Below are 27,705 nucleotides of genomic sequence, written 5' to 3' on the forward strand. Positions count from 1 at the left end.
GAGAAAAAATTTCTATCATTGTCAGCAATACATCTGAACACGGTTGCTGACTTTGAGCAGGCACAGAAGGTCAAATACGGAGATGGAAATATCAAACAGGGGGGAGATACTAGCGCAGGGGTCAGGAGGAACTGGAAGCTTTATACCAAATCTAAACCTGTCAGCCTGGCTTCTGAGAGGTCCCCTCTAACGAGAAAGGGGGTTTCATAGAGGGTTATCAGTACCTTGTTAGAATGTAGGAAGAAGGTAACAAGGAAGATGCACCTTAAATATTGGAAAACCTTCAATATGTGGCAGGAAGAGTTAGGGTTCAAGGGTGAATTAGTACCAACTGTTTTAGAATTTCTACAGGAGGGTGTAGAGAAAAATATTTCATTAAATACGTTAACGGTACAGGTAGCAGCAATATCTACCTTTTTGGAGGTAAGGTTAGCAGGGGACCCCCTTATCATTCAATTTTTCAAATCCGTGGAAAGAAAAAAGCCTAGGTTGAATAGAGGAGTTACCAGTTGGGATTTATCCTTAGTTTTGAAGGTACTAAAGAAAGAGCCTTTTGAACCCATATCAGAAATTCCCTTCAAACTTCTAACAATGAAGATGGTGTTTTCTCATAGCTATTACATCGGCTAGACGGGTGAGCGAGTTAGAGGCCCTATGTTGCGATGAACCTTTTTTGTATAAATCCTAAAAGATGAAGTAATACTGAAAACCTGTGATGAATTTCTACCTAAGGTTACTACAAATTTTCATAGATCCCAAGAGATTGTATTATCATCATTGGAAGAGGAGCCAGGGTTAGATGTAAGATGTCTTATATGCTATTTAGAAAAGGTAGCGGAGTTTAGAGACTCTAGAGCCTTGCTAATTAACACTTCAGGTGCTACAAGAGGCAGTAAAATGTCGAAAAGGTCTATAGCTAAATGGATAAAGTTATGCATAGAAGAAGCCTATAAGATTACAGGGAATACGGTATTAGGTACAGTTAGAGCCTATTCAGCTAGAGCAGCTGCCACTTCATGGGCTTACAGAGCGGGTGCTACGCCAGAAGAGATCTGCAGAGCAGCTAGGTGGTCAAGTTTAAGCACCTTCTCTAGACACTACAGAATAGACCTGATGTCTGCAAGACAGCAACCATTTGGAAGGAAATAATAATAAAGTAAACAATGTTCACAGGTGTTGCGCTTCTCCTGTCAATAAAGTTCTCAGACCTTCAAACACCGGTTCGCAACACTGTTAGATATAGTTACTGAGTAGAAGTTCAAAAACGTGTCAGCGCTCAGACGGTTCTCTGGGGAATTTCCTCACACATTGCCTTCATATGAATCGATCCAAACGTTCCCAATTGCCTTTGTGTGGACAGCCCTCAGGGAAGGTATATATTAAAAGAGACAAAAGCAAATATATAGTGTAATATTGTTAGAAACTTCCTGTATCCACCACCTTCCGTATAAAGCACCTCAAGTAAGTACGACCCAATATGGGGGACAAATGTTGCGCTCACAGGTCACAGGATACAGGGCGGCATACGGAGGAACACGCTGATTGCATCCAGGACGCTGGATTACTTTATACGCTTTTTATCTATTTGGAATATGTGAGTGTATTATCACTTTTTATTGAATATTAAATAAGTTTACTGCGCAATGGAAGTTTCTGTTCAGTTTTAAAGGTGTATATTCTATCTGGAGACCAGTAAGCCGAAGGGGGACTTTTCAAAAACACCATGAGCTGTTTGTAGATGGGCAGCCATTCCATCTGGTGAGCGCTTTTGGTGTGGCATTGGTGGATACACAGGGCATGGTGTAAGGGTGCTGTGCTCACACTGGTTGTGGTGGTGGTGCACCAAAGTACAGAGATACTGCACTATGTTTTGTATTCTCCTTTCTTTATGCCTGAGTTGAAGATTGGATTACCAGTACAAGTCATTGCAGTTAGGAAGCAAGAGGCCAGAGTCTGTGACAGCTTACACTGAGCGGATTGTGCTGTTTGTAAAAGAGCAGCCATTACATCTGGTGAGCGCAACAGTGTACCTTAGTGTGTTTCACGGTCTCTTTGGGTGAGGTGCACAGGGGCTGTGTTCACACAAGGTGGAGGCCAATAAGGTCATTGAAATATTACACTGTTATGTGTTTCTCCCCCATTCATGTGAGGAAATACTAACCCAGGACCAGAAGTTGCCTCAGTCGGGGAAGAACGAGAGTGATCGTGAGGATATTTCCCAGCAGGCGTATATTGCTGTTTATAATTGAGCAGCCATTATTTCCGGTGAGCGCAACATTTGTCCCCCATATTGGGTCGTACTTACTTGAGGTGCTTTATACGGAAGGTGATGGATACAGGAAGTTTCTAACAATATTACACTATATATTTGCTTTTGTCTCTTTTAATATATACCTTCCCTGAGGGCTGTCCATACAAAGGCAATTGGGAACGTTTGGATCGATTCATATGAAGGCAATGTGTGAGGAAATTCCCCAGAGAACCGTCTGAGCGCTGACACTTTTTTGAACTTCTACTCATTTGGAAGGAAAGTTCTGCAGGCAGTCAGCCCACCCTAGATTGGTAAGATTCTTGCTTATCTTCTCGTGGTGGACCTGTCCTGGAGGTTAAAGGAAAAACCAATGTTAGTTACCTGGTAACATCCTTTTTAGTAACCTCCAGGACAGGTCCGTAACCCACCCGATTAAGGATTAGATGTATATATATAAGTATTGAAATGTATATGTATATGCTGTATGGATATTAAAACCCCTTTGTTGCAGGTGAACAGTACTTGGAATTGACTGGTGATCGAGGGGTTGGTCAAAGATTTATAGAGTACTCTATCTGGACGTTTCCTGTTCCTGGGAGGAGCCTGTCGTTCTCGTGGTGGACCTGTCCTGGAGGTTACTAAAAAGGATGTTACCAGGTAACTAACATTGGTTTTTGACAGTACTCTTACCTACTGTATCATTGTGTGAGATGCATCTGTTTTGTCCTTGATAATAATTAATTTAATTTACTTGGTTTTTCTCGGTTGCTCTTCCTCTTGTCTGTAGACTATAATTAGTATTGGATAAGAGGGAACTATATATATATATATATATATATATATATATATATATATATATATATATATATATATATATATATATATATATATATATATATATATATATATATATATATATATATATATATATATATATATATATATATATATATATATATATATATATATATATATATATATATATATATATACACACACACACTAATAACTAACAAGGGATCTATAAGTAGACGTCCACCCAACACCATGTGAAGGCGAGGGTGAGGAGAGTTCAGAGTGAACCTGAACTGATGAATAAAAAAAAAGTTAACTTACCTTGGGCTTCTACCAGCCCCCTTCAGATGTCCTGTACCTGTGCTGTCACTAAGCAATCCTCTGGTTCCCCTCAGCTCCCTACTTTTTGTTTTGATGCACAGTCCCGGTTAACGGGAACGATCTGGCATGAGCAGTTGGATTGGGGACAAAACGTCTGCATGCATATATATGTAATCGGCGCCGGTAGACTTGGTCGCAGGACACAGCCGGTATATGGCTGATCCTATTTCTGCACAAGTCCCGGCCGTGTTCATTACTATTCCCCCTCCAGGCCGCCATGGATAGTGGGGGAATGATATAATTCGGCTTCCAGCGATTGCTGGAGGCCGAATTATTGTGTTTTTTAAGCAACAGAAGACGGAGCCGACGTTACTCACTGAGCGCGCTGTAGAAGTAATACCATTTATAGTCTATGGTGGTGCCGGCTGCGCCCAAATCTTCCTGTGCTGAAGAGGACTGCTCCGGTCTGCATACCTTACTTGAAGCTTCTTCCAGCCCCCTGCAGTCTTTTCCCTCGCAGTAATTCCGCTCTGCTCAAATCAGCAGCTGTGCCCCTCTGAAAATTGCATCCACGGCCCTGAGCCCTTGCCTCCTGATCGCACTCCTGTGGACAGGCGCGTGCTGCACTTGCTCAGTTCATAAAAATTTCAACTGTGTATGTGCAACCATGGAGGTGTGGGGCCACGCATGCGCAGTAGCCCACGACTGGCTGTCGGCGAGCTTCTAGAAGAGCACTGCTACTTAACAGAGCACAACGGAACAACTCCAAGGGACAGCGGGTTGGAGGAAGCTCCAGGGAAGTTAAACTGACCATTTTTATTTCACTTTCGGTGCCCTTTATGGCAGCCATACACTGGTTGATTGCCACAAGATCGACCAACAGATCGAATCTGATCAGAGAGGGATCTATAATGGCTGCCCATACACTGCACACAGGTTTTGAATCGATTATTATTGCTGCTGGCCTCCCCTGGCCAGCAGCAATAATATCACCGGTCCACCGGCGCGAGTCCCTGGATTCATGCTGTCCCTTTCTCCGGCTGGCCTTCTTCCCCATCCTCTACTCACTTCCTATCCCGTCCTGTGACAAGCAGAAGTTGAAACCGTAGAGGCTCTCTACTGTTTGAATTTCCCTTTCCCGCAGGACGGGGCAGGAAGTGAAGAGGAGATGGAGAAGAAGGCCAGCTGGAGAAAGGGACAGCAGAGACCCATGAAACGCCTTGACATCTGTACAATCATGCTTGCATAAAAATCTTTTCTAATCTACAGTACTGGTGCTTTACCGTACATCATAAGAGGTTAGATAACTTTCTTATCACTTACATAAAGTATAGCCATTATACTGTGTCTTGGGTGCCTTTGCCCCCGTGCATTAGAGCCAATAAATATGTCCTTTCACACTGTCACTCAGTGTGTTCAATAAATTGATCAAACATTGAATGAGAAGGCCCTAATTTTAAATAGATTTTCATTACAGTTGATGTATTTATCACTTCTAATGTTAAAGCCCAATTTTAAGATTTTTCTTTCAACTAACTCCTCCACAACTAAACTTCCCCCAACTATGAAAAGTTTCAAGTTAGGGGTTCTCCTGCTCCTCTACACCCCTGCGTCGCTTCTACAGTACTGTGATCTTCATCGTATCATTTTTGCCACGGCCATACCTTCCACTGCTAGACGTATTGGGGGAGGTCCGTGGCTATAACTGGTGGAGGTCCTTGGCTATAACAGCCACGCCTCTCCTCCAGACATCAGTGAGATCCGTGCCAGAAGCTCGGCCAGTGAGATGATGGGGGTCCACCTTTAGAAACTGGATAGATGACACTTTGTTGTCATTAGAAACAGTTTTTTCCCCCCACTCTTGTTGTTTGAAAGGGTTACTGTCCTCTTCTTGTCTAATAATCTAAGAAAACCCTCACAATGTTTTTCTGTCTGACTTCTAATTCAATGTGGTATTGAACTAACAAACCTCCTTCCCCGGTCTTTGTGCTTCTACCCCTTTCCCTAGGCCTGGCTCTGTTATGCCTACTAACTTGTTCCAAGGCATTAAGACCGTAAACCCAACATTTCGAGGGTATTCACAGCAGGTAAGTCATCTGTGCTTGGAGTAAATTTCTAGGTGAGGCTACAGCCCAACAGCAGCGCTTGCCAATCACCAGCAGTTGGCAAAGCACTGCACCAGTGCAACTCTATGGTGATGGTTCCACAGCAACGTTGGGAGCGCAAAACCGATTTCTGCAGCATTTTGGGTGCCATCCCAGAGTGATTGCTATACGAGACATAGACTATTTATAGTGCGCTTTGCTCCTGAGGGGCTGTGTCAGAGGCTGAGCCCTTAACCAGTACACTACCAGCCACTATCCATACAACACAATGAGGGCCTTTTCTAGATCGCTCTGGGAACCGTGGAGAAAATCGTGGTACTTCTATGCTTCGGAAAGTGCAAGTGACTCACAAATAGTTCCAGTGAGGAGCTCCACAAGTGAATGCTTGGCCAATTTCTGCAGCACAAGTTGTGTACCAGCAGTTTCTGCTCAGAGCACACAGCCCTCTGGGACCTGACAGAGTACAATGTGCATCTCAAGGGACTTCCAGAGTAGCTTTGTGAGTCAGGTGGTTTATACCCTGCAGTTATGTAAGCTTGCTGTATGTACTTGTGTACTGCGAAGGAACATCAAACTGCCATTGTTATTTTTCCAGGAATGTTGTCTGACATGGGAGACCAGGGTTCAAATCCCGGCTCTTCCTGTTCAGTAAGCCAGCACTTATTCAGTAAAGAGACTTTGGGCAAGACTTCCTAACACTGCTACTGCCTACAGGGCGCACCCTAGTGGCTGCAACTCTGGTGCTTTGAGTCCGACAGGAGAAAAGTGCAATATAAATGTTACTTGTCTTGTTCTTGGACAGCAACTTTTGGACGTCCCCTTCCCCAAAAAAAGAGAGGGAGCTAGAATTAGCATATGTTTTGCATATTTATTAGGCAGGCATATAAATAACACAACAGTTCCTCATCAGTTGTTGTTCCTGTCCACCACCAGGTTGCTAAGTCAGAGGGGGGACCCAAGCCAACCACGCCTGAGCGCAGGAGCTGCATCGTGCAACTATGCGTGTTACACTGGCCAGGGTGTTTCAGCGTGGATCCGCGCTGCTGCCATTGCTCACATTTCTTTGCAGTTTGCACTATTGTAAGTGTCCTGGATGTCCAGGAATCACTTGGCCAGCTTGTCAGGTGATCCCCACAGCCAGAACTGCCGCATTCCGGAATTCCAGGTAGTGAGGGTGCCCTATGGTCACTTGGCTCCCCATGGTCACTTGGCTCGCATGTCATGTGACCCGCACTCAAAGGAAACTCCAGCGTTGGTGGCTGGATAGTGTACTGGTTAAGGGCACCGCCTTTGACATGGGAGACCAGGGTTTGAACTCTGGCTAGGGTCAGTACCTATTCAGTAAGGAGTTCATAGGCATGACTCCTTGATCGGGATGGCCCTGCTTAGGAAAACTCATGGAGAAGCATGTGATCAGTTTGAACAGCTGATAGATTTGTAAGGTTCTGATTTGCTGGTCCTGATCACTAGTTAAACCAGTGATCAGTCATTACTTTACCAAATCAGGACCTTACAAATCTATCAGCTGATCAAAGCAGATCACATGCTTCTCCGTGAGTTCTCCTAATCAGGGTCATCCCTACTCGTTAACACTGCAGGGTGGCTGCTTGAGCGCATCCCAGTGGCTGCAGCTCTTGAGCGCTTTAAGGGCCTTTTTCCACTAGCCTGCGATTTGCGATTTGATTCTGATCGCAAATCGCAAGGTACATTAAACTAATGGAAACTGCAGCAGCAATTTCCATTAGTGCGATCCAATTGCGATGTGATTTTGGTCAAAGCGCAATCGTCGTCCTGCCACGTTTTGTATGCGATTGAGCTGTACTATGAGTATAGTAGCTCAATCGCATGGTGGAAATTGAAACGCGATTGCGATCGCGATCGGAATCGCGATCGCATTTCATAGTGGAAAAGAGCCCTTAGTCCAAGAGGAGAAAAGCGCTACACAAATGTGCAGGTTATGTTACAGAAGCAGTGCTCGGAGTGTCACAATTCTTGTTTGTTTATGCTAGAAAAGCTGCCACGTGTATATGTTTTAGTTCATTATAGTAGGCTGGATAGTGTAATGGTTAAGGGCTCTGCCCCTGGCACAGGAGACCAGGGTTCGAATCTTGGCTCTTCCTCTTCATTAACCCATACGCGTTCCGTCGTTTTCACTTGAGAATTGTTCACCTCCCATTCATTAGCTTATAACTTTATCACTACTTATCACAATTAACTGATCTATATCTTGTTTTTTCCGCCACCAATTAGGCTTTCTTTGGGGGGTACATTTTGCTAAGAGCCACTTTACTGTAAATGCATTTTAACAGGAAGAATAAGAAAAAAATGGAAAAAGTGCATTATTTCTCAGTTTTCAGCCATTATAGTTTTAAAATAATACATGCCTCCATAATTAAAACTCACGTATTGTATTTGCCCATATGTCCCGGTTATTACACCGTTAAAATCATGTCCCTATCACAATGTATGGCGACAATATTTTATTTGGAAATAAAGGTGCATTTTTTCCGTTTTGCATCTATCACTATTTACAAGTTTAAAATAAAAAAAAATATAGAAATATTTCATCTTTACATTGATATTTAAAAAGTTTAGACCCTTAGGTAAATATTTATATATTTTTTTTATTGTAATGTTTTTTTTTTTTTTATATTAAACATTTTATTTGGGTAGTTTTGGGAGTGTGGGATGTAAACAATAGGTTTATAATGTAAATGTGTGTTGATTTTTATTTATTTTTTTACTTTTAGTTGTAGTATTACTTTTTGGCCACAAGATGGCGGCCATGAGTTTATTTACATGACGTCACTCTAAGCGTAACATACGCTTAGAGAGACGCATGGGGGAGGTAACGGCAAGAAAAGGCGCAGCTTCCGAGAGAAGCTGTCGCTTTTTCAGCGAGGGAGAGGAATCCGTGATCGGGCACTATAGCTCGATTCACTGATTGCCTGGCTAATGAACCGCGGGCCGGGAGCGCGCAGGAACTAAAATAGGTTAAGCCTGCACGTATTCAGTAAGGAGACCTTGGGCAAAAATCCCTAACACTGCTACTGCCTTTAGCGCGCGCCCTAGTGGCTGATTACAGCCCGCCAGTAGAAAAGACAATGTAAATGTTCTGTGTCTTGTCTGTGTCATATGTTTAAGTGTGCTATGCAAAATTGCAGAGTAAACTAAAGTTGGGTACTTCTTTAAAATATTGCTCTGAGACTTTCCGACAGTAAGGACCAGTTTCCACTAGCCACGGCACTTTCGGGTCTGCAGGTACGCAGAGGAATCCCAGAAGCCGAGTCCTGCACTGCTATGGGATTTGCTGCCTCCCGTGCGAAAACTGATGGCAATGTCGGCTAGGGCAAGCAATTCGGCTGGCGGTGACATTATTTCCTATGGCAGAGTTTCCCCGAGTGATTTGCCTGCGGTAAAACTCTGCATATTCGGCCCGGTATCTGTGCTTGTGGAAACGGGCCCTAAAGCTTTCACTACATAGTTTTAATTGAAGAAACTCGAACTTTTTAATTTTTTATTTTATTTTATATTAGACTTTCTGACTGAAATGCCAAGGTTGTAGATAAGCATATTGTGGGAAGTCTGAAAAAAAGCTTAATATATATTCGTGAGTAATACCAGGTGCAAGTAATATCACATATATATTATTAATAATCAGTAGTTCCTTATATATTTTATAGGCGTTAAACAATTATTTCTTTATATTTTTTACCTTGAATTAAATTTAAATGTTGTTGTTTTCTGTAAGTAAAAGTTTGAAACCCATTATAACAGCAGAGAGCTTGTTTGTAATTTCAGACAACTCGAGGCCAAAGCACAGATTGGAATCCAAAACAAACAAATCTGACAATCCTATAAAAGTGCGGTTGAGTTAAATATCGGCAGTTTTCTTTTTCTAACTGGCCACCGGTTTTCTGAATAAGGCAGTCTAAAAATTAGTTATTTCAGTAGAATTAAAGGGAGTCTGAAGCAACACCCCCTCCCAAAAAACAGATAATCGCCTAAGGAGAGGGATAGCTCTGGGTCCTAGAGCCTTCTAGTTCCTCTCCTGGCCCCGTCGTTCCAGAGCTGGCTCTCCTGTCAGCAGTCTCCAACTGATGGGTTGGAGACTGCTCAGTGCCGCTGCAAGGGAGACTTCAGAAGTCTTTAGGAGCCTGGGTGCTGCCGAAGATATGCAGCTCCGTACAGCGCATGCGTGAGCAAACTCTCGCGCATGCGCTGTAGGGAGTGGCCTGGCTTCAGCAGTCTCCGCTGCAGCAGCACAGAGCAGTCTCCAACCCATCGGTTGGAGACTGCTGACAGGGGAGCCAACTCTGGAACGACGGGGCCAGGAGAGAAATGGGAAGGCTCTAGGACCCAGAGCCCTCCCTTTCCTTTGGCGATTATCTGTTTTCTTTGGGGGGGGGGGGGATTTCACTTCGCACTCACTTTAATTGTGTTTATTTCACAATCTAGCTGTTCACCCTTTTATTAATGGCCCCAAAGCATGGGAAGCATCATAGGAGAGTTAAAACCTGGGGTCTTGCTGACAGCTTCCTTTACATTAGGGGCATCCTTAGCAAAAAACACTAAAAATGAAATGATTTGACCTTTGTCTGGCTTCTCTCTCTCTGATACTTTAGGATGCTCAGGAATTTCTGCGGTGTCTAATGGACGTACTGCATGAGGAACTCAAGGAGCAAGTGGTGGAGCCAGATGATGACTCGCAACCTGGCATAGTGGAAGAGATGATGGAAGAGGACAAGAACCAATCTGACAATGACTTTCAGTCCTGCGAGTCTGGCTCCAGCAGTGATCAGATGGAGAGCGAAAGCCGCAAGTTATCGGAAGAGCTCTCAGAGTCCGCCATGTTGATACAAGAGGACCTGAAGGAACAGGAATATCAGAAATCATGGTCAAAGGAAAAGAGGAACTCCAACCACATAAGTCAGAACAATTGCCTCCAGGATCTGGAGAAGAACATGGAAAGCTTGTCCGAGGACAGCGATTACGGCTCTCAGGGTACTGTGAAGGTCCAGATCCAGAGTCGGTTATCAGGTAACAATGTGGACGCTGGATTTATAGCCTTTCCCAGTTATGATGTGTGGAGAGAATTGAATAGCAAGTGTTTTGTCTTGCAGATTATTCCACGGAAGTAAACATTGGTGAACTGTCAGCTTCTCACACGCCTTTGCTGAGTGAAGGGTCAGCAACGCATCTCTCCAGCAGCCCCCCTAAATCTGGGACTTTGTGGTCAGGTCACAAAAAAGGTACTTAAAGAGAGGGTTGTAACTTCCAAAAAGAAGAAAAATGTCTAAAAACAGTTAGTGCCCCAAATATATATATGTACACCATTAACAAGCTTCTCTCAAAAATCCAAACAGAAAACTTCCCATTTCAGATAATATGAAGACTCTATGACCAGAAGTCAATTGAACTCCCCCTCATCGTGATATAAACCTGTGATTTTTGCTGTGGGGAGGACAGTAATCTGTAAAATTATCAGTAAATTAACAATGAGCTGGGTTAAAAAAAGAAAAAAAAAAGAAAAGGGCAGAAGTGATGTCACTTTTGGTGTCAGAGAAACCAGAAAGATGGAAACGAGCAGAAATATTCTTTTATTTTTTCATATCCTATTTCTCACCTTCCTGCTCCTCTCTGTGTCCGTGTTCCCCCGCTGTCCCACCGGAAAAATTCTTATTCAGCCCGCAGGTCAAATACCCTATATACTCGCATATAAGCCTAATTTTTCAGCACAAAAAATGTGTTGAGAAGTTACCCCCTCACCTTATATGCGAGTCAGTGGAGCAGAACGACTGGTGAATCAGGTTTTGTTGGAGGAGCGTAAGGATTGTGCACTAGTGATCCTGCTCTTGCCAGCTGGTTCTCTGCTGTGTCCGTGCCCCCAATCCCCTGCAACATGGTATGCAGAGTGTGTGCAAGCAACGTGTCAGCGGTGCACTGATCAGGGATTCTTCCTGTGTGGCAATTACTTTATCTCATATCTAGTGGCGTCTTGAGACAGCTGTATCATCCTTGGGGCACATCTGGCTACTGTGGAGGGGGCTTATACGCGAGTCAGTCATTTTTTCCCCTGGTTTCTGAGGGAAAAGTGGGTACCTCGGCTTATAAACGGGTCGGCTTATATGCGAGTATATACGGTATGTATTCGGCTTTCCCTCATATAGGCTTCAGAAGTACTAGTCTCCCCGAGCAGTTCCAAGGCTGAGTAGATCCGTACTGCATAAGCGCAGTATGGATCAGCCTGTCTTCGGAAGCGCTCGGAAACGCAAGTGCTTCTGAAGGCTTCCGAGGAATCCCAGCGGGGGAACGAGGGCAGCGAGAGAGGGCAGGGAAGGCTCTATGGGATACAGAGTTTTCCCTCTTAATTAGTATTCTTGTTTGGTTTGGTTTTTAAAGCTCACTTCAGGTTTGCTTTAAAATTACTTTATTTTTACGCTCAAAAACTCACAAAGTGCCCATGTATGAAATTCTCATTCTGCCAACACAGCGTTCATTACTTGGTGACACTAAACTATGACAAACCTATAACAGTGTGCGCAAACATCTCCCATAAGGGGATGTTTGCACTCCTAAAGCATTTTCCAGGATAAAACCAGGAATGTTTAACACCAAGGTAATCCTACATAAGTCCTGTGTTTTTTAAAGGATACCCGAAGCTAAAATAAACAAATGAAATAAACAATTGTATCTATCTTCCATCTCCTAAAAATGACTTTTTAAGATATTCCACAGTTTTTTTATTTAATGTTTAAATCTACTTTTTAAGTTTTAACTGTTTTATTGTTTTTGCTCACATTGACGTATGCCAGAGCTAAACTATATGAACTATTGACCCTTTTTATCTCTTTCCTGCTATCAGAAGCCATTTTCTGCTAGGAAAGTGTTTTATAGTTAGAATTTCTTATTAGTGAGGCTTACACTGTAGTCACTTCCTTTCTGAGTCAGGACTGAGTCAGCCACTTACATACCTGATATTTGACTCTTTCAGGCAGAGAAAGGAAAAAAGGAACACAGAATAGTTATTTGTGTGCTTGGCACTGTACATACACCTGTCTATCTCATCATGTCACATGTCACCTCGGGTATCCTTTAATAACGTTATGTAATACTCTCACATAGCCGGGGTCATACGTTGAATCATAAGTTGGCCATAGTTGGACCAATATGGTAATATACTGTATAGGTCAATTATAGCCTGATATGCCTAAATCTCTATCTAAATGGAATTTGACTGGACAATGATTAACTCATTCCCTACATTTTCAAATTTGGTCAACAGTTATTGAAATACTATGAACAGAATGTGTACGTAGGGTATGGAGGTGGTAAAATTGGGCAGTCAAGACTGGATGACAGAGGTGCCTGGCTCTTCTACTGACCACATATGCTATTGCTCCGTTATTGCCTGATGAAACCAGATCAAACCTGCGAAACGCATATTTGGAGTTCATAAATAAAATATATTGACTGTCTTTACTACAGTCGTTGTGTGTCTACTTGGAGGAGGTAAGTCCACCACTACCTCCTCTATTTACCAAGAATTTGTTTTTTAAGCTCATTTAGCTTCCTTTATCCTTTTGGCGCCTCGGTTCTCCTGCATAAGACTGGATGTCTGTACCAGGCTTTAGGGTGCCTACACGCGTCCAATTTCCATTGGCCAGTTTTACTTCCATGTAGCATGAGATCTTGCCTACACAGTCTGTTCATAGTATTAAAAAGTAAGTGCCTATAATTGTCCTGTTAGAAAAACAATTGAATTTTAATTCACAGATATCTGATGAAAAAAATCACACGCTGCTTCAGTACAAAGTTGTCTTTTGGTGATGGAAATTTTACAGATTTCCTTCATATAAATTTGATCAAGGTGATTAAATGTGCTGGAAATATTGACATGAGTATTTCAGGCTTAATAGTGGAAGGAGTTGTCCTACGTAGAGTGTAAGCTCTTTGTGAAACAGATAAATCAAAATGGGAAAAAAGAGCAAAACTGGTGCTGTTTTCAGTCACCATTCTTGATCTTGGTATCTGCTTCAATCTTGCACTTGTTTTGGCAAATTTGCCTCACGCTGTCTGGAACGCAGGTCACTGGTCCATAACTGATTTCTATTTTTGAATGTTTGCTTTCCTAGTTGCCACTGTCTGTCTTCCTAAGAAGAAAAGGCAGAGAAAGTACCGAAGTGTCATATCTGATGTTTTTGATGGTACCATTGTGAGCTCAGTCCAGTGTCTAACATGTGACAGAGTAAGTTTCACACTTTTTTAAGGAAACTCATAAGATACTTCTATTCTTTTCATGGTTAAATTCCACCACACATAAAAGAAATTACTTTCTGTGTAACCTGCATAGCAATGTTAGCTTTGTAAGATACTTTAAATTGTAAATATGCCCAGAAATGGGCATTGGCAACAAGGAGGATGCGGGACACACTACCGTTAGGTTTGGTTCAACACACCCAAACTTACTATAGTGCATAGATTATTTTTTGCACCTAGTAACAAAGTTATTGGCAGGTATCAGTCACTGAAGCCAAAGCAATAACAGAAGGTGACTTTTGTTTAGGGCAGTGTTCCCCAACCCTGTCCTCAAGACCCCACCAACAGTGCATGTTTTGTGGAAATCCACAGAGGTAATCCGCTCTGCTGAGACACTAATTACCTCACCTGTGGTTGTGTGTGGTTTCCTGCAAAACATGTACTGTTGGTGGACCTTGAGGACAGGGTTGGGGAACTCTGGTTTAAAGGGAATTTTAGCACCTCATGAAACCTGACAGGTGCTCAGAAAAGTCAGAGATGCTTCAAAATGGGAAAATTCACTTTTGGCACCATAGTTTGTAAATGCTATAACTTTCACCCAAACCAATAAATATACACTGAATGGGGTTTTTTTTAATCAGACATGTGGCACAATAAATTTGGACAAAAATGTATACAGAAATTTTACTTTATTTGAAAAATGTCAGCACAGAAAATAAAAACAAAATTTTTTTGACAAAATTAATGTCTTTTTTGATGAATATAATAAAAACTAAAACTCGCAGCAGCAATCAAATAGCACCAAAAGAAAGCTTTATTAGTGACAAGAAAAGGAGGCAAAATTCATTTAGGTGGTAGGTTGTATGACCGAGCAATAAACCGTGAAAGCTGCAGTGGTCTGAATGGGAAAAAAGGCTCTGGTCCTTAAAGAGGAGCTGTTAGGTATAAGGTCTCAGAGAAAATAAACACATATATCAGTAGCTAAAGATTGGCTGTACTTACATTACATATGCATTTCACTGTCCACGTTTGGATTTCACAGAATTTGTATATAGTATATGCAGAGATAGATGCTCCTGACAGCTCATGGCAGGCTCCATGTTTTTCTATCAAATGTGTCGTCATGTCCTGCCTGCTTACTGATCACAGAAAAGCTCGTACTGAATAACACAGTGTGCAGTGAATATTAATGAGCCATGTGGCTAGGAACAATAGCTGACTCCTGCAGTGTACTCTGCCCGGAGATTTATCAGTGCTACGCGCTGGACTGATTACAAGCTGCTGTAACGTCTCATTAGCAGCCGAGGGGAGGGCCCCAGAATGCTTTGCAGTATAGTATGCGGCTTGCGTCCTCTTGGGTCTATAACAGCTTTGCTGATAAGCACACATCAAAGGTAACTGAGATTTTTATCTTCACTAATGCCTTTTTGGCTTCCTTCTAAACTGTTTAACACAGGAGAATAGAGGTTTAAATTAGCTTCTGCAGCCTGACAGTTACTCTTTAAGGGGCGAAAAGACTGTGGTCCTTAAAGGGAACGTTAACCGAACGGGGGTAAAGAGTTTCACTTACCTGGGGCTATTACCAGCCCCCTGCAGCAGTCCTGTGCCCTCGGAGCCGCTCTGGAATCCTCAGGTCCCCCGCTGTCACTTAGTTTCGTTTTTGACGACTCACCAGTCGGCCGGCCGCCATGCGTATTATTGGACGCATTCCCTACTGCAATTAGCGCTGTTGCAAACCGCACACGTAGATATGTGGCAACGCGTATTTTTTTATGCGTTGCGGTCCGCAACAGCGCTAATTGCAGTAGGGAATGCGTCCAATAATACGCACGGCGGCCGGCCGACTGGTGAGTCGTCAAAAACGAAACTAAGTGACAGCGGAGGACCGGAGGATTCCAGAGCGGCTCCGAGGGCACAGGACTGCTGCAGGGGGCTGGTAATAGCCCCAGGTAAGTGAAACTCTTTACCCCCGTTCGGTTAAGGTTCCCTTTAAGTGGTTAATAAACTAATTCAATAGAAATATTTGTTTGAATTCATAAATAATTTATTCACATGCTTTAAATTCCCTCGAATGCGATGCAAGTTTTCTTGTGCTGATGTAGTGCTTTTTTTATTTAAAAAAAAAAAAATGTTAACCATGTTTTAGAGTTGGAATAGTCTGCGCCACCCAATCCATGTATCAGTAGCGGAGTTCCTGAGCACAGCTCTCTATGATAAGACAAGTTCCATACGATCACAGATTTTTATGGGTAAATATAGTTCCATGTGAGAGCAAGCTGAGAGGATGAGTCCCAATCGCAGACTTCAGGATCACACAGGAAGCTGCGGGAAAGCCGTGCATAATGAATTTTTGCATTTGAAATGTCCAGCTTCAAGTATAATCATTTATATGTTATATTCCTAGTCTATAGGATCCCTTTGCTGAGAATTTGCCTCTTCCAGTTTTGACTTTAGTTGGCCTTGTTTGGAGGAAAACTGTCCTTTTGCTCACAAAGTTATCAGATGATCTATTTAGATCCCTGCTTGCAGCTGGTCTTTTATAAACAGCACAAAGTGCATTTTTGAGTCTGATCCATGCAAACACTTATAGTAAAGCCCTTCTGCATATGTTTTCAGCTTTTAAAGTTGGTCCAAAGTCTAAACACCTGCAAGTCCCAGGAACTGAGCTTCTTAGCCAAGGTGTAAGTTTGCTGTAAGTGGACCGAATCCCCCAGCCTCCGGACTTGCTGACCATAGCATTGCCTCACCTACATTTCTACTTCAAACATGATTTCCTGGGATGAGCATTGCTCACAGCAGGGCTTTGAAATCTCCGGGCACAGATCTGAATGAACCGTCAGTCAGGTTAGTTATTAGCGTGCCCAAAGGTAAACATCGTTGTCAGATGAGGCCTCTATAGAATGCCCTGTTTCACAGTTCTATTAATGGGAGCTGTAAGTAGCCGAGCTGGTTATAAAAGCACTCTGTGGGAGGGGCTACCGATACTCCTCCTTGCTGTTGAGATGGCATGTGGGTGGAGCACAGACAGCTGTCATAGCAGACCACGGCCTGCAGCTCTGCTGTAGGAAATGGCCACCAAAGTGAATTTTAAAGGACAAGGCTGGTAATGCCTCCTCCTCCTTCGGGAAAAACCTCCTTCCCAGACTGAGCTCCCATGAGCCCTTGCTACATGCGAATGTGGAGGAACTGTGGGCGAGGCTTGTTTAGTTTATAGAGACTTGGGGTATTAAAACAAACGTATTTTGCTTGAGGAATGCCCTATAAACTATATGTAAGGGGCACAATTATGCAATGAGTAAAAGTTTCTCAGATCCACTTTAAGCAATACCAGTTGCCTGGCTATCCTGCTGATCCTCTGCCTCTAAAACTTTCAGCCATAGACCCTGAACAGGCATGCAGATCAGATGTTTCTGACAATATTGTCTGAACTGACAAGATTAGTTGCATGCTTGTCTCTGGTGTGTTTCAGACACTACTGCAGCCAAATAGACCAGCAGGGCTGCCAGGCAACTGGTATTGTGTAAAAGGAAATAATTATGGCATCTCCATATCACTCACCTTGGCTTCACTTTAAAGGTGATCTGTATGACATCAGTCAATCAAAGATCTTTTACACAGGTTATCAGTTTCTGTCATGAAGTACTATACTAGACTGACAAAACATCTGGGCCTGGTAATAAGCTTTGAGGGTTGTCTAAGAGCTGATTTTTTTTTTATTTTTTTTTTACTCCAATTATTTCTGTCTCCAATCAGATCTCCGTAACCTTGGAAACCTTTCAAGACCTATCTCTACCGATACCCGGGAAGGAAGACCTGGCTAAGCTGCACTCGGCAAGCCACCAGACCTCCCTGGTAAAGGCCGGATCATGCGGCGATGCCTACGCTCCACAAGGATGGATTAGCTTTCTAGTGACTTCCTCCGAGGTCTTCTTCCTACACTAACTTTCCAGAGAGACCTCTTCCCAGGGCTTCTTCCTACACTAGATCAAGTATTGTCTTAGTTTAGATAGCGAGGAAAGGGTTCAGAATCTCTTGAGTTTTTTTTTTGTTTTTTTACTCCTGGAAAATGTACTAAATTTTGTGTAATAGCAGAAAGTAGTTAAAGATATCTGCTGTTACATAGGACAAGTAACTGCTGATACCCAGAACAGGTAGCGGCTGGTGCACAGGACAGGTAGCGGCTGGTGCACAGGACAAGTAACTGCTGATACCCAGAACAGATAGCTGTGGTACCCAGGACAGGTGGCTGCTGGCGCACAGGACAGGTGGCTGCTGGCACCCAGGACAGGTAGCTGCTGGCACCCAGGACAGGTAGCTGCTGGCACCCAGGACAGGTAGCTGCTGGCACCCAGGACAGGTAGCTGCTGGCACCCAGGACAGGTAGCTGCAGGCACCCAGGACAGGTAGCTGCTGGCACCCAGGACAGGTAGCTGCTGGCACCCAGGACAGGTAGCTGCTGGCACCCAGGACAGGTAGCTGCTGGCACCCAGGACAGGTAGCTGCTGGCACCCAGGACAGGTAGCTGCTGGCACCCAGGACAGGTAGCTGCTGGCACCCAGGACAGGTAGCTGCTGGCACCCAGGACAGGTAGCTGCTGGCACCCAGGACAGGTAGCTGCTGGCACCCAGGACAGGTAGCTGCTGGCACAACCCAGGACAGGTGGCTGCTGGCGCACCAGGACAGGTGGCTGCTGGCGCACAGGACAGGTAGCTGCTGGCGCACAGGACTGGTAGCTGCTGGCGCACAGGACTGGTAGCTGCTGGCGCACAGGACTGGTAGCTGCTGGCGCACCGGACAGGTAGCTGCTGGCACCCAGGACAGGTAGCTGCTGGCACCCAGGACAGGTAGCTGCTGGCACCCAGGACAGGTAGCTGCAGGCACCCAGGACAGGTAGCTGCAGGCACCCAGGACAGGGTAGCTGCAGGCACCCAGGACAGGTAGCTGCTGGCACCCAGGACAGGTAGCTGCTGGCACCCAGGACAGGTAGCTGCTGGCACCCAGGACAGGTAGCTGCTGGCACCCAGGACAGGTAGCTGCTGGCACCCAGGACAGGTAGCTGCTGGCACCCAGGACAGGTAGCTGCTGGCACCCAGGACAGGTAGCTGCTGGCACCCAGGACAGGTAGCTGCTGGCACCCAGACAGGTAGCTGCTGGCACCCAGACAGGTAGCTGCTGGCACCCAGGACAGGTAGCTGCTGGCACCCAGGACAGGTAGCTGCTGGCACCCAGGACAGGTAGCTGCTGGCACCCAGGACAGGTAGCTGCTGGCACCCAGGACAGGTAGCTGCTGGCACACAGGAAAGGTAGCTGCTGGCACCCAGGACAGGTAGCTGCTGGCGCACAGGACAGGTGGCTGCTGGCGCACAGGACAGGTGGCTGCTGGCGCACAGGACAGGTGGCTGCTGGCGCACAGGACAGGTGGCTGCTGGCGCACAGGACAGGTGGCTGCTGGCGCACAGGACAGGTGGCTGCTGGCGCACAGGACAGGTGGCTGCTGGCGCACAGGACAGGTGGCTGCTGGCGCACAGGACAGGTGGCTGCTGGCGCACAGGACAGGTGGCTGCTGGCGCACAGGACAGGTGGCTGCTGGCGCACAGGACAGGTGGCTGCTGGCGCACAGGACAGGTGGCTGCTGGCGCACAGGACCGGTGGCTGCTGGCGCACAGGACCGGTGGCTGCTGGCGCACAGGACCGGTGGCTGCTGGCGCACAGGACCGGTGGCTGCTGGCGCACAGGACAGGTGGCTGCTGGCGCACAGGACAGGTAGCTGCTGGCACCCAGGACAGGTAGCTGCTGGCACCCAGGACAGGTAGCTGCTGGCACCCAGGACAGGTAGCTGCTGGCACACAGGACAGGTAGCTGCTGGCACCCAGAACAGGTAGCTGCTGGCACCCAGGACAGGTAGCGGCTGGCACCCAGGACAGGTAGCGGCTGGCACCCAGGACAGGTAGCGGCTGGTACACAGGACAGATAACTGCTGCTGTGCAGAACCTACAACTGCTGGTACGCCGAACAGATAACTGCAGTCCTGAGCTATATGTGGGCAGCCTCTGAGGGACAGTTAGTGATAACACTATATACTCTGTAAAGCATTGCGGAAGATGTCAGCGCTAAATAAACACTAAATAATAGGTAATGACAGCAGCCACTGCTGAAGGTGTGACCTCTATCATACTGCTGCACTATTCTGCACATACTGTGTGTGCGTTTAAAAGTTTTTTTATATGGACTTTAAAGAAAGGGTTAATGTAATCACACTGACTGCTCGCCCCATGAGCTGTTAGGGGACCTGGGAGGCTGACGTGGTTCACTTTTATATTTGTCAAGTGTATGTTTATTTTGATGATTCCCGCCCCCCCCCCCCCCCCCCCCCCCAGAATTCCATTTTCGAGTAATCTTTTTGCAGTGTTGTATGCCAGTTGGGAATATTTAATGCTTAGTTTGTGTTTTTTGTGTTTTCTCCTAGCTGGTTTTGGGGACCCACAGTCACACTTCAGGATTGTCTGGCTGCCTTTTTTGCCAGAGATGAACTTAAAGGTGAGCTATAGACATGTGAAGGCAGCCAATCACAGATCATTCTATTCAGAGATTCCGCAAATGATTGGTTGGTTGATTTGGCACTTAGAGCAAATTGAGAACAGTTTGATGAGCTCAGTGCTGTTTGACAACAGTTCTAATAACAGTATTAGTCAAAACTTTCTGCCTCATTCAAGCACAATTTCAGTTGACGTGGCTGCAGCAATTGAACACAAGTCTTTGATTTGTTTTAATTGAATCTGCATTATCTAGATCATTAAAACTGGCCAGTGTCTGGGAATCATTTTAACAAATCGAAAATTCAGAGTTGTAATTGATGGCCAGCATTAATGGAGTCATTTCAGATTTTAGTGAGAATTGCTAAAATGTTAGTGAATTAGCAGTAAAAGGATTACATGTATCTGCAGCCACCTGCACTTTAAGTTTTGTGTAATTGATCTAGCTGGTCAGGGTTTCCTGGAAAGTATTTTTACTGCAGGTGAGTGCAGTCCTCACTTGGATCTGATATGACACAGGTGATGCGCACACACTTACCACCTTACCAAGCATAGTTTGTAAGAGGATCCAGTCCAGGTTTGCTGAACACCTAATGCTTTACTGTATTAAATCAGGGCCTACAGCTGTGCTTCAGCCTTCAGGCTGCACTTTAGGGAGGACAAAACTTCAAGTTCCCCTGTCCTACTGGCACTTTGAATAAATGGTTAGGCCTCCCTGGAACTGAGGGATGAGATGTTCTGAAGGTAAGCCCCAAACACTTGTACAAAAGACTGTCGCCCAACAGAAATGTGGTCTCTATTACTTGGGCAACTTGCGGCACAGTTTGTACAGACTTGTTTCTATCCTGGAGGCTACTACAGCATTCTGTTGCTATACAGGGGGGGGGGGGGGGTGGACAGAATGACACACGAGGACAGTCACAGAGCAGGGACAAGAGTAGGGAGAGCAATGCGCATGTGGGGGTTTGGGGGTGCTGTACACACCCTAGATTTTTGGCTGAGGTGATCGTTCCTGGCTGCCTCAGCCAAGTTTAATCTAACGTGTGCAGTGTTCTCCCCGGGCTCCTATAGCCAGGTGCTCCACTCTGCTAATTTTGGGAAGCACCCGGCTGTCTTTGGCTCGCCTCCTGAGCCTCCTCTTATGCTATAAGCAGAGCTGCACCTGCCCTGCATTCCCTCTGGTTGCACTCCACCCGGCTACTTTTTCTTGCCACCCAGTTGGAAAAAAAAAATCTGGGGAGAACGCTGGTGTGTACAAAGCCATATTCTCCAGAAGCCAACTGTCTCATGTCACATTGATTGCTGATGTGACACGATGAGATCGTCACTTGAACACCTCCCTGCAGTTCTGCTCTGGGAATGACGTAGAATTTTCACCCCTAGTTTTATAATGGAAGATTAGTTATGGCCTTACAGTTTTTTTTGTTTTTTTAGATCAGTTAGGCTTTAACTTTTAAATCTGATTTATATTCCTCCTCTGAATAAATGTCTTTTCCTGTACAGGTGACAATATGTACAGCTGTGAAAAATGCAAAAAGTAAGTTCTCAATGCTTGATTAAAACTATTTTGTTGTGTTCATTTGGTGACTAGCATTCCAACTGTCATATCTATTTCCTATGCTCTTTGTCTTATCACTCGACATTGACATTGTGTTAATGAATTTGTTTCCACCACTTAGGTTACGAAACGGCGTCAAGTTTTGCAAAGTTCAGAAATTTCCAGAGGTAAGATTTCTCATCCTTTAAATTGTAAAATTTCCTGTCCTTTTCCGTCTCAAAGGAAAGGCAAGTTGTAAATATTTAAACAACTTCTGCCAAGAGAGACTTCAGTGAGGCTGGGCCTCCACACCATGCAAATTTGAACGTTTTTATGTTACAAAAAAATGAGAAAAAAAAAAGCATAACCATGCACTACAATAACAATCAGTGGAGTGATTTCCATATTCTGCCAATGTCCACATGCAAATAGGTGCAGGCAAAATAAATTGAACATGCTTCCCACAACAGGTGACTCTATTGACTATGCAGCATCCCAGTCTTGGGTCAAGAAGATCCAGCACAGGGCAATATGGGAGACCTGGGTATAATAAAATGCTACATGCTGTTGTACTACTAAGGCATTATAAATCAAAGGGCCAATGTTTGTGCAACCGAAAGTGCAACAATATGCTCATTAATTTATAAAAAAAATCAATTCATGTGGGATGTGGGTAAAGGAACTTTGGTGATGAAACATTTTTACGAGAGATAAGGCAGAGGTGATGTAGCCTGTGAAATCATGTAACCTATACCAAGATCAAAAAAAGAAAATGAAGACCGCTGCAGCCATGATTCAGGGGGAGAGGAGGCGGGCAATGCTCCATGCGTGGCGTGGTCCCACGTGACCGCTTCGTCAGGAGTTGAGGGGTGGGACTCAACTCCTGACGCAACTCCTGGCCTGGTGTGCCTCTCCAACCTACTCAGGCAGTTACATACAATAGTCATGTCCTCTACTATACAAGATTAATATTATTTTAGTGTTTATTTAGCGCCAACATCTTCTGCAGCGCTGTACAGCGTATATTGTCTTGTCTCCTAAAGTGGACCTGAAGATACCTAAAAAAAAAAAACAAAAAAAAACACTTACCTGAGGCGTTTGCCACCCCCCTGCAGCCGTCTTCTGCCCACAACGTCCTGTAATGATCCTCTGGTCCCCTGCCGCGGCACACTTTCTTTTTCGGCTACTTACAAGGCGACGTCCTCTGCGCCTGCATAGCCCTGGTGGTGAGCGTCCTTGTTCACGCTCCTTTCGCTGGGGGCATCCTGCGCAGTACGAGAATCTCCTGACGCTCCCAGAGATGGGACTGCGAACGAGGACACGTGCGGCCAGAGCTGCGAAGGCTCAGTGGACGGCGAGTGGCAAAAGAGAAAGTGAGCCACGGCGGGGGGACCGGAGGGCACAAGACAGCTGCAGGGTGCTGGCATAAGTCCCAGGTAAGGAACACTACCATAGGCGTATGTATGTATTGTGTAGTATATGTATCGTAGTCTAGGGTTAATTTCAGGGGGACGCCAATTAATAAACTTAAAATAACAGATCTGTAGGTTTTTGGGATGTAGGAGGGAACCAGAGTGCCTGGAGGAAACCCGTGTAGACACAGGGAGAACATACAAATCCCCCTCCCCCCATCCTATCTGTACGCATTTGTACAGCACCGTTCCTGCAAGGTTGCCCGATGCCTGGTGACATGCCTCATACATGTGTACGAGGTTTAGTTAAATCATTTTTCATTTGGGCTAGTAGCGATGTTTTTTTACTTTGAACTTTAACCTTGATTTCTCCTTTGCTGTCCTCATGACTCTTGTTCCTTTTCATGCAGATACTGAGTATACACCTGAAACGGTTCCGACATGAGCTCATGTTCTCCACTAAAATCGGCACTCATGTATCGTTCCCCCTGGAAGGTCTGGATCTACAGCCGTTCCTGGCTAAGGACAGTCCCAGCCAGACTGTGACCTATGACCTGTTGTCTGTCATCTGCCACCATGGCACTGCCAGCAGTGAGTCCTTGTAGATATTCTGGGATGTAGGTGTTGTCGTCTGTACTGTCTTTCATGCACACTGCTCTCCTATAACTTCCAGGTGGCCACTATATCGCCTACTGCCGCAACAACCTCAACAATCTTTGGTACGAGTTTGATGACCAGAGCGTCACCGAAGTGTCTGAGGCCACCGTGCACAATGCTGAGGCCTATGTGCTTTTCTACAGGTATTTACTTTTTATAACCCCAACTAAACCAAAAATTGAACAAAGCAACCTCTGCAAGCAATCACAACAATAGGTGAATATAAACAGTGTATTGAAACGGTGGACAAAAACAGTTTTCTTGCGTTATATGTGCTTGTAAAGTTGTAGTATGGTTTTTCTCTTGTCATTTGTTGATTTAGCTGGTGGGCGGGTCAGTCAGGAGTTGTCATGGGACTCCCAAAGTGGCCAGGTTAGGCAGGACCAGATTTCTGATAAGGCCAAAAAGGCCTGGGCCTTGGGCGGCAGTTGGCTGAGGGGCGGCTGGACATAGAAGAAGGGTTGCTGCAAGTGGAATACAGATGTTGCAGTTGAGGAGCAACCGATAGAAATAGGGAGCTGCAGCCCTAGGGATTTGTATATAATTAAAAGGGGATGCTGGAGAATACAATTACATTATCTTGGTGTGAAATGCCTCTGGCACAGTATCACCAGGCTCTAAAATGTGACTATCTGTAAAGCATACCTGTCTTTCATTTTCTTTTTAACGCACAGAAGTGCTCAGTCTGTAATAATTTGAAAATCTTTAATAAAAATTTTGAAACAGAAAAGGGGATGCTGGACATGAATGTTAGACATGGAAGAGGGTGCTGCATAAGGAATAGGAGGGGGTGCTGCAAATAGAAGGGGAGCTGCAAGATAATTGGCCTAGGGGGAAAAAAAAAGTATAAATCCGGTCTTGAGGTTAGGTTTCCCAGCAATTACAGTACTAAATACATGACTAAAAGTGGTCGCAAAGGGCCGAGACAGAGGCAGTGACAAGGGTATGGTGTGATAAAAGTCTGCATATTTTTTTCTTTAGCTGCACACTGCTCCGCCTACATCGCTCATATTCTGTTTTAGCCACAAGAGGTGGGCGTCGAGATTATGTCAGGCACTATGCTGGCACAGCCTGTAGACACTTCACATGAAGCAGGACTAAAAGACCCCAATGTCTGAACAAGAAGCCAGGAAGTGCAGGGGTCTTGTATCTGTATGGAAAAGTACACAGATTTTAAATTGACTTTTAAAGGGGCACTGTAGTGACATATAGTAGAAGGCAGTCCATTATTCAGGATACCCACTTTGTTGGCAATTTACCTCATTTCAGCATCAGAAACCCATCCTATATCTATATATTGATGGATATTTTTTTAGGTAGCCCCGCCCCTTAGTGATGTTTAGCCTAGGCTGATTAGCTATGCAGAATTTTTCAAGGCATAATGAATAGGGTATACCTATTGAGAATGCCAACGTCTTGTATGATTTTGGTGCTCTCTAACATTCCCTAGTAATGCTTTTGGCTTTATCGTACGATTTCCTCTGATCTTAGTGCAATCAATTTATAATGTGGCAAGATTGTTTTCTTTGTTTTTTCACTATTCTCACTATTTTGTGTGTTTGGCCACTAGGAAATCTAGTGATGATGCCCAGAAGGAGAGGAGAAAGGTGACCAGCCTGCTGAACTACACAGAGCCCAGCCTGCTGCAATTCTACATCTCTCGACAGTGGCTAAATAAGTTCAAAACATTTGCAGAACCCGGGCCCATATCAAACAATGACTTCCTGTGTGTGCACGGAGGTAAGTCCTAGAGGCTAGCAGTCTGGAGTCATGGGTGCTGTTCCCATAAGAACACTTTTCTCATTGTTCAAAACCACTCTTAGGGCCCATTCACACTTGAGCGTTTTGCTGGCGATTTCGGCAAAATGCTCAAATGCTAGCGCTTTTCAAAGCGCTAGGGTAATAAGTCTATGGGCCCGTTCTCATTTGGGCGATTTGCGCTAATCGCCGCAAATCGCCCAAAAACGCTAAATGCAAACGCCTGCACCATTTTCAGACGATTTCCCGGCGATTGTGTTTTAGTGCTATAGAAGCGCAAAACGTGATAGCTAAAAAATCGCTAGGTGTGAATGGTGATTTTTTTTTTTTTTTGGGACGTTAATTGCCAAAAAACGCCAGAGCAAAACACTAGCAAAATTGCTAGCGTTTTGCGATCAGCAAGTGTGAATGGGCCCTTAGGTACATAAAAAAACATTTGAAAGCATTCCTTGTGTATAAAATCATTTATTTTTATTGCAGAGGGCAGTAGAAGTTTGCTTACCTCTGGTCATCGGCAAGGGCAAGAATCACCTTGTGCTTGTGTCCTCACTCTGCCACCCTCCTTTTCTGCTAAAGTGACTTAGCTCTTGGCAGGGCATTGTGTGTATTTAGCAGAGGGAGGGGGTCAGATTAAAGAGACAGGGTGATTCTTGCCAATGACAAGAGCTAAGTAAGCTTCTGCTGCTCTCTGCAGTGAAAATAAGCGATGTTAAAAGCAGGGAATGCTTTCAAATGTTGTTTTATGTAAAAGAGTAGTTATTGATATTTTAGTTTTGGGAGTATAATCACACTTTTAATTTTCCATGCTAGGCACAAATTGTTTCCTAGGTCTATGTAATAATCCATTGCAGGGGTTTTTTTTTTTTGCCTGATTAGCTTATATCAAATTACCTGTAAAACAACTGGTCAGGAGACCAGGATCTGGCCACTTCTTGCACAACAGACTGTCTGTGCTACAGGCTGCTCATCTTCTTCGACAGTTTCAGCCTCTGCCTTACCAATTTCAGTCTGAAGAGCGGAGATGTTGCAATCCAGCCACGCCCAGAGGTGTCCTTACTGCCACGCCCAGAGGTGTCCTTACTGCCACGCCCAGAGGTGTCCTTACTGCCACGCCCAGAGGTGTCCTTACTGCCACACCCAGAGGTGTCCTTACTGCCACACCCAGAGGTGTCCTTACTGCCACGCCCAGAGGTGTCCTTACTGCCACGCCCAGAGGTGTCCTTACTGCCGAGCCCAGAGGTGTCCTTACTGCCGAGCCCAGAGGTGTCCTTACTGCCACGCCCAGAGGTGTCCTTACTGCCACGCCCAGAGGTGTCCTTACTGCCACGCCCAGAGGTGTCCTTACTGCCACGCCCAGAGGTGTCCTTACTGCCACGCCCAGAGGTGTCCTTACTGCCACGCCCAGAGGTGTCCTTACTGCCACGCCCAGAGGTGTCCTTACTGCCACGCCCAGAGGTGTCCTTACTGCCTCGCCCAGAGGTGTCCTTACTGCCTCGCCCAGCGGTGTCCTTACTGCCTCGCCCAGCGGTGTCCTTACTGCCTCGCCCAGCGGTGTCCTTACTGCCTCGCCCAGCGGTGTCCTTACTGCCTCGCCCAGCGGTGTCCTTACTGCCTCGCCCAGCGGTGTCCTTACTGCCTCGCCCAGCGGTGTCCTTACTGCCTCGCCCAGCGGTGTCCTTACTGCCTCGCCCAGCGGTGTCCTTACTGCCTCGCCCAGCGGTGTCCTTACTGCCTCGCCCAGCGGTGTCCTTACTGCCTCGCCCAGCGGTGTCCTTACTGCCTCGCCCAGCGGTGTCCATACTGCCTCGCCCAGCGGTGTCCATACTGCCTCGCCCAGCGGTGTCCATACTGCCTCGCCCAGCGGTGTCCATACTGCCTCGCCCAGCGGTGTCCATACTGCCACGCCCAGCGGTGTCCATACTGCCACGCCCAGCGGTGTCCATACTGCCACGCCCAGCGGTGTCCATACTGCCACGCCCAGCGGTGTCCATACTGCCACGCCCAGCGGTGTCCATACTGCCACGCCCAGCGGTGTCCTTACTGCCACGCCCAGAGGTGTCCAAGGTCTCCTTACTGA

General features: G+C 45.5%; 1 protein-coding gene across 1 annotated transcript in view; it reads left to right on the forward strand.

Moving 5' to 3' along the window:
* USP33 (ubiquitin specific peptidase 33) overlaps window positions 1-27,705 on the forward strand; it is an 81,285-nt gene that overhangs the window by 43,693 nt on the left and 9,887 nt on the right. Inside the window, exons 9-19 of the mRNA XM_068239181.1 lie at window positions 5,376-5,454; window positions 10,098-10,512; window positions 10,596-10,724; window positions 13,608-13,720; window positions 17,485-17,640; window positions 20,172-20,268; window positions 21,768-21,801; window positions 21,944-21,989; window positions 23,624-23,804; window positions 23,887-24,013; window positions 25,441-25,610. Coding sequence (XP_068095282.1) covers window positions 5,376-5,454; window positions 10,098-10,512; window positions 10,596-10,724; window positions 13,608-13,720; window positions 17,485-17,640; window positions 20,172-20,268; window positions 21,768-21,801; window positions 21,944-21,989; window positions 23,624-23,804; window positions 23,887-24,013; window positions 25,441-25,610 — 1,547 coding nt within the window. The remainder of the gene's footprint in view (window positions 1-5,375; window positions 5,455-10,097; window positions 10,513-10,595; window positions 10,725-13,607; window positions 13,721-17,484; window positions 17,641-20,171; window positions 20,269-21,767; window positions 21,802-21,943; window positions 21,990-23,623; window positions 23,805-23,886; window positions 24,014-25,440; window positions 25,611-27,705) is intronic.

The sequence above is a fragment of the Hyperolius riggenbachi genome, chromosome 6, assembly GCF_040937935.1.
Source record: "Hyperolius riggenbachi isolate aHypRig1 chromosome 6, aHypRig1.pri, whole genome shotgun sequence".
Classification (NCBI taxonomy): Eukaryota; Metazoa; Chordata; class Amphibia; order Anura; family Hyperoliidae; genus Hyperolius; species Hyperolius riggenbachi.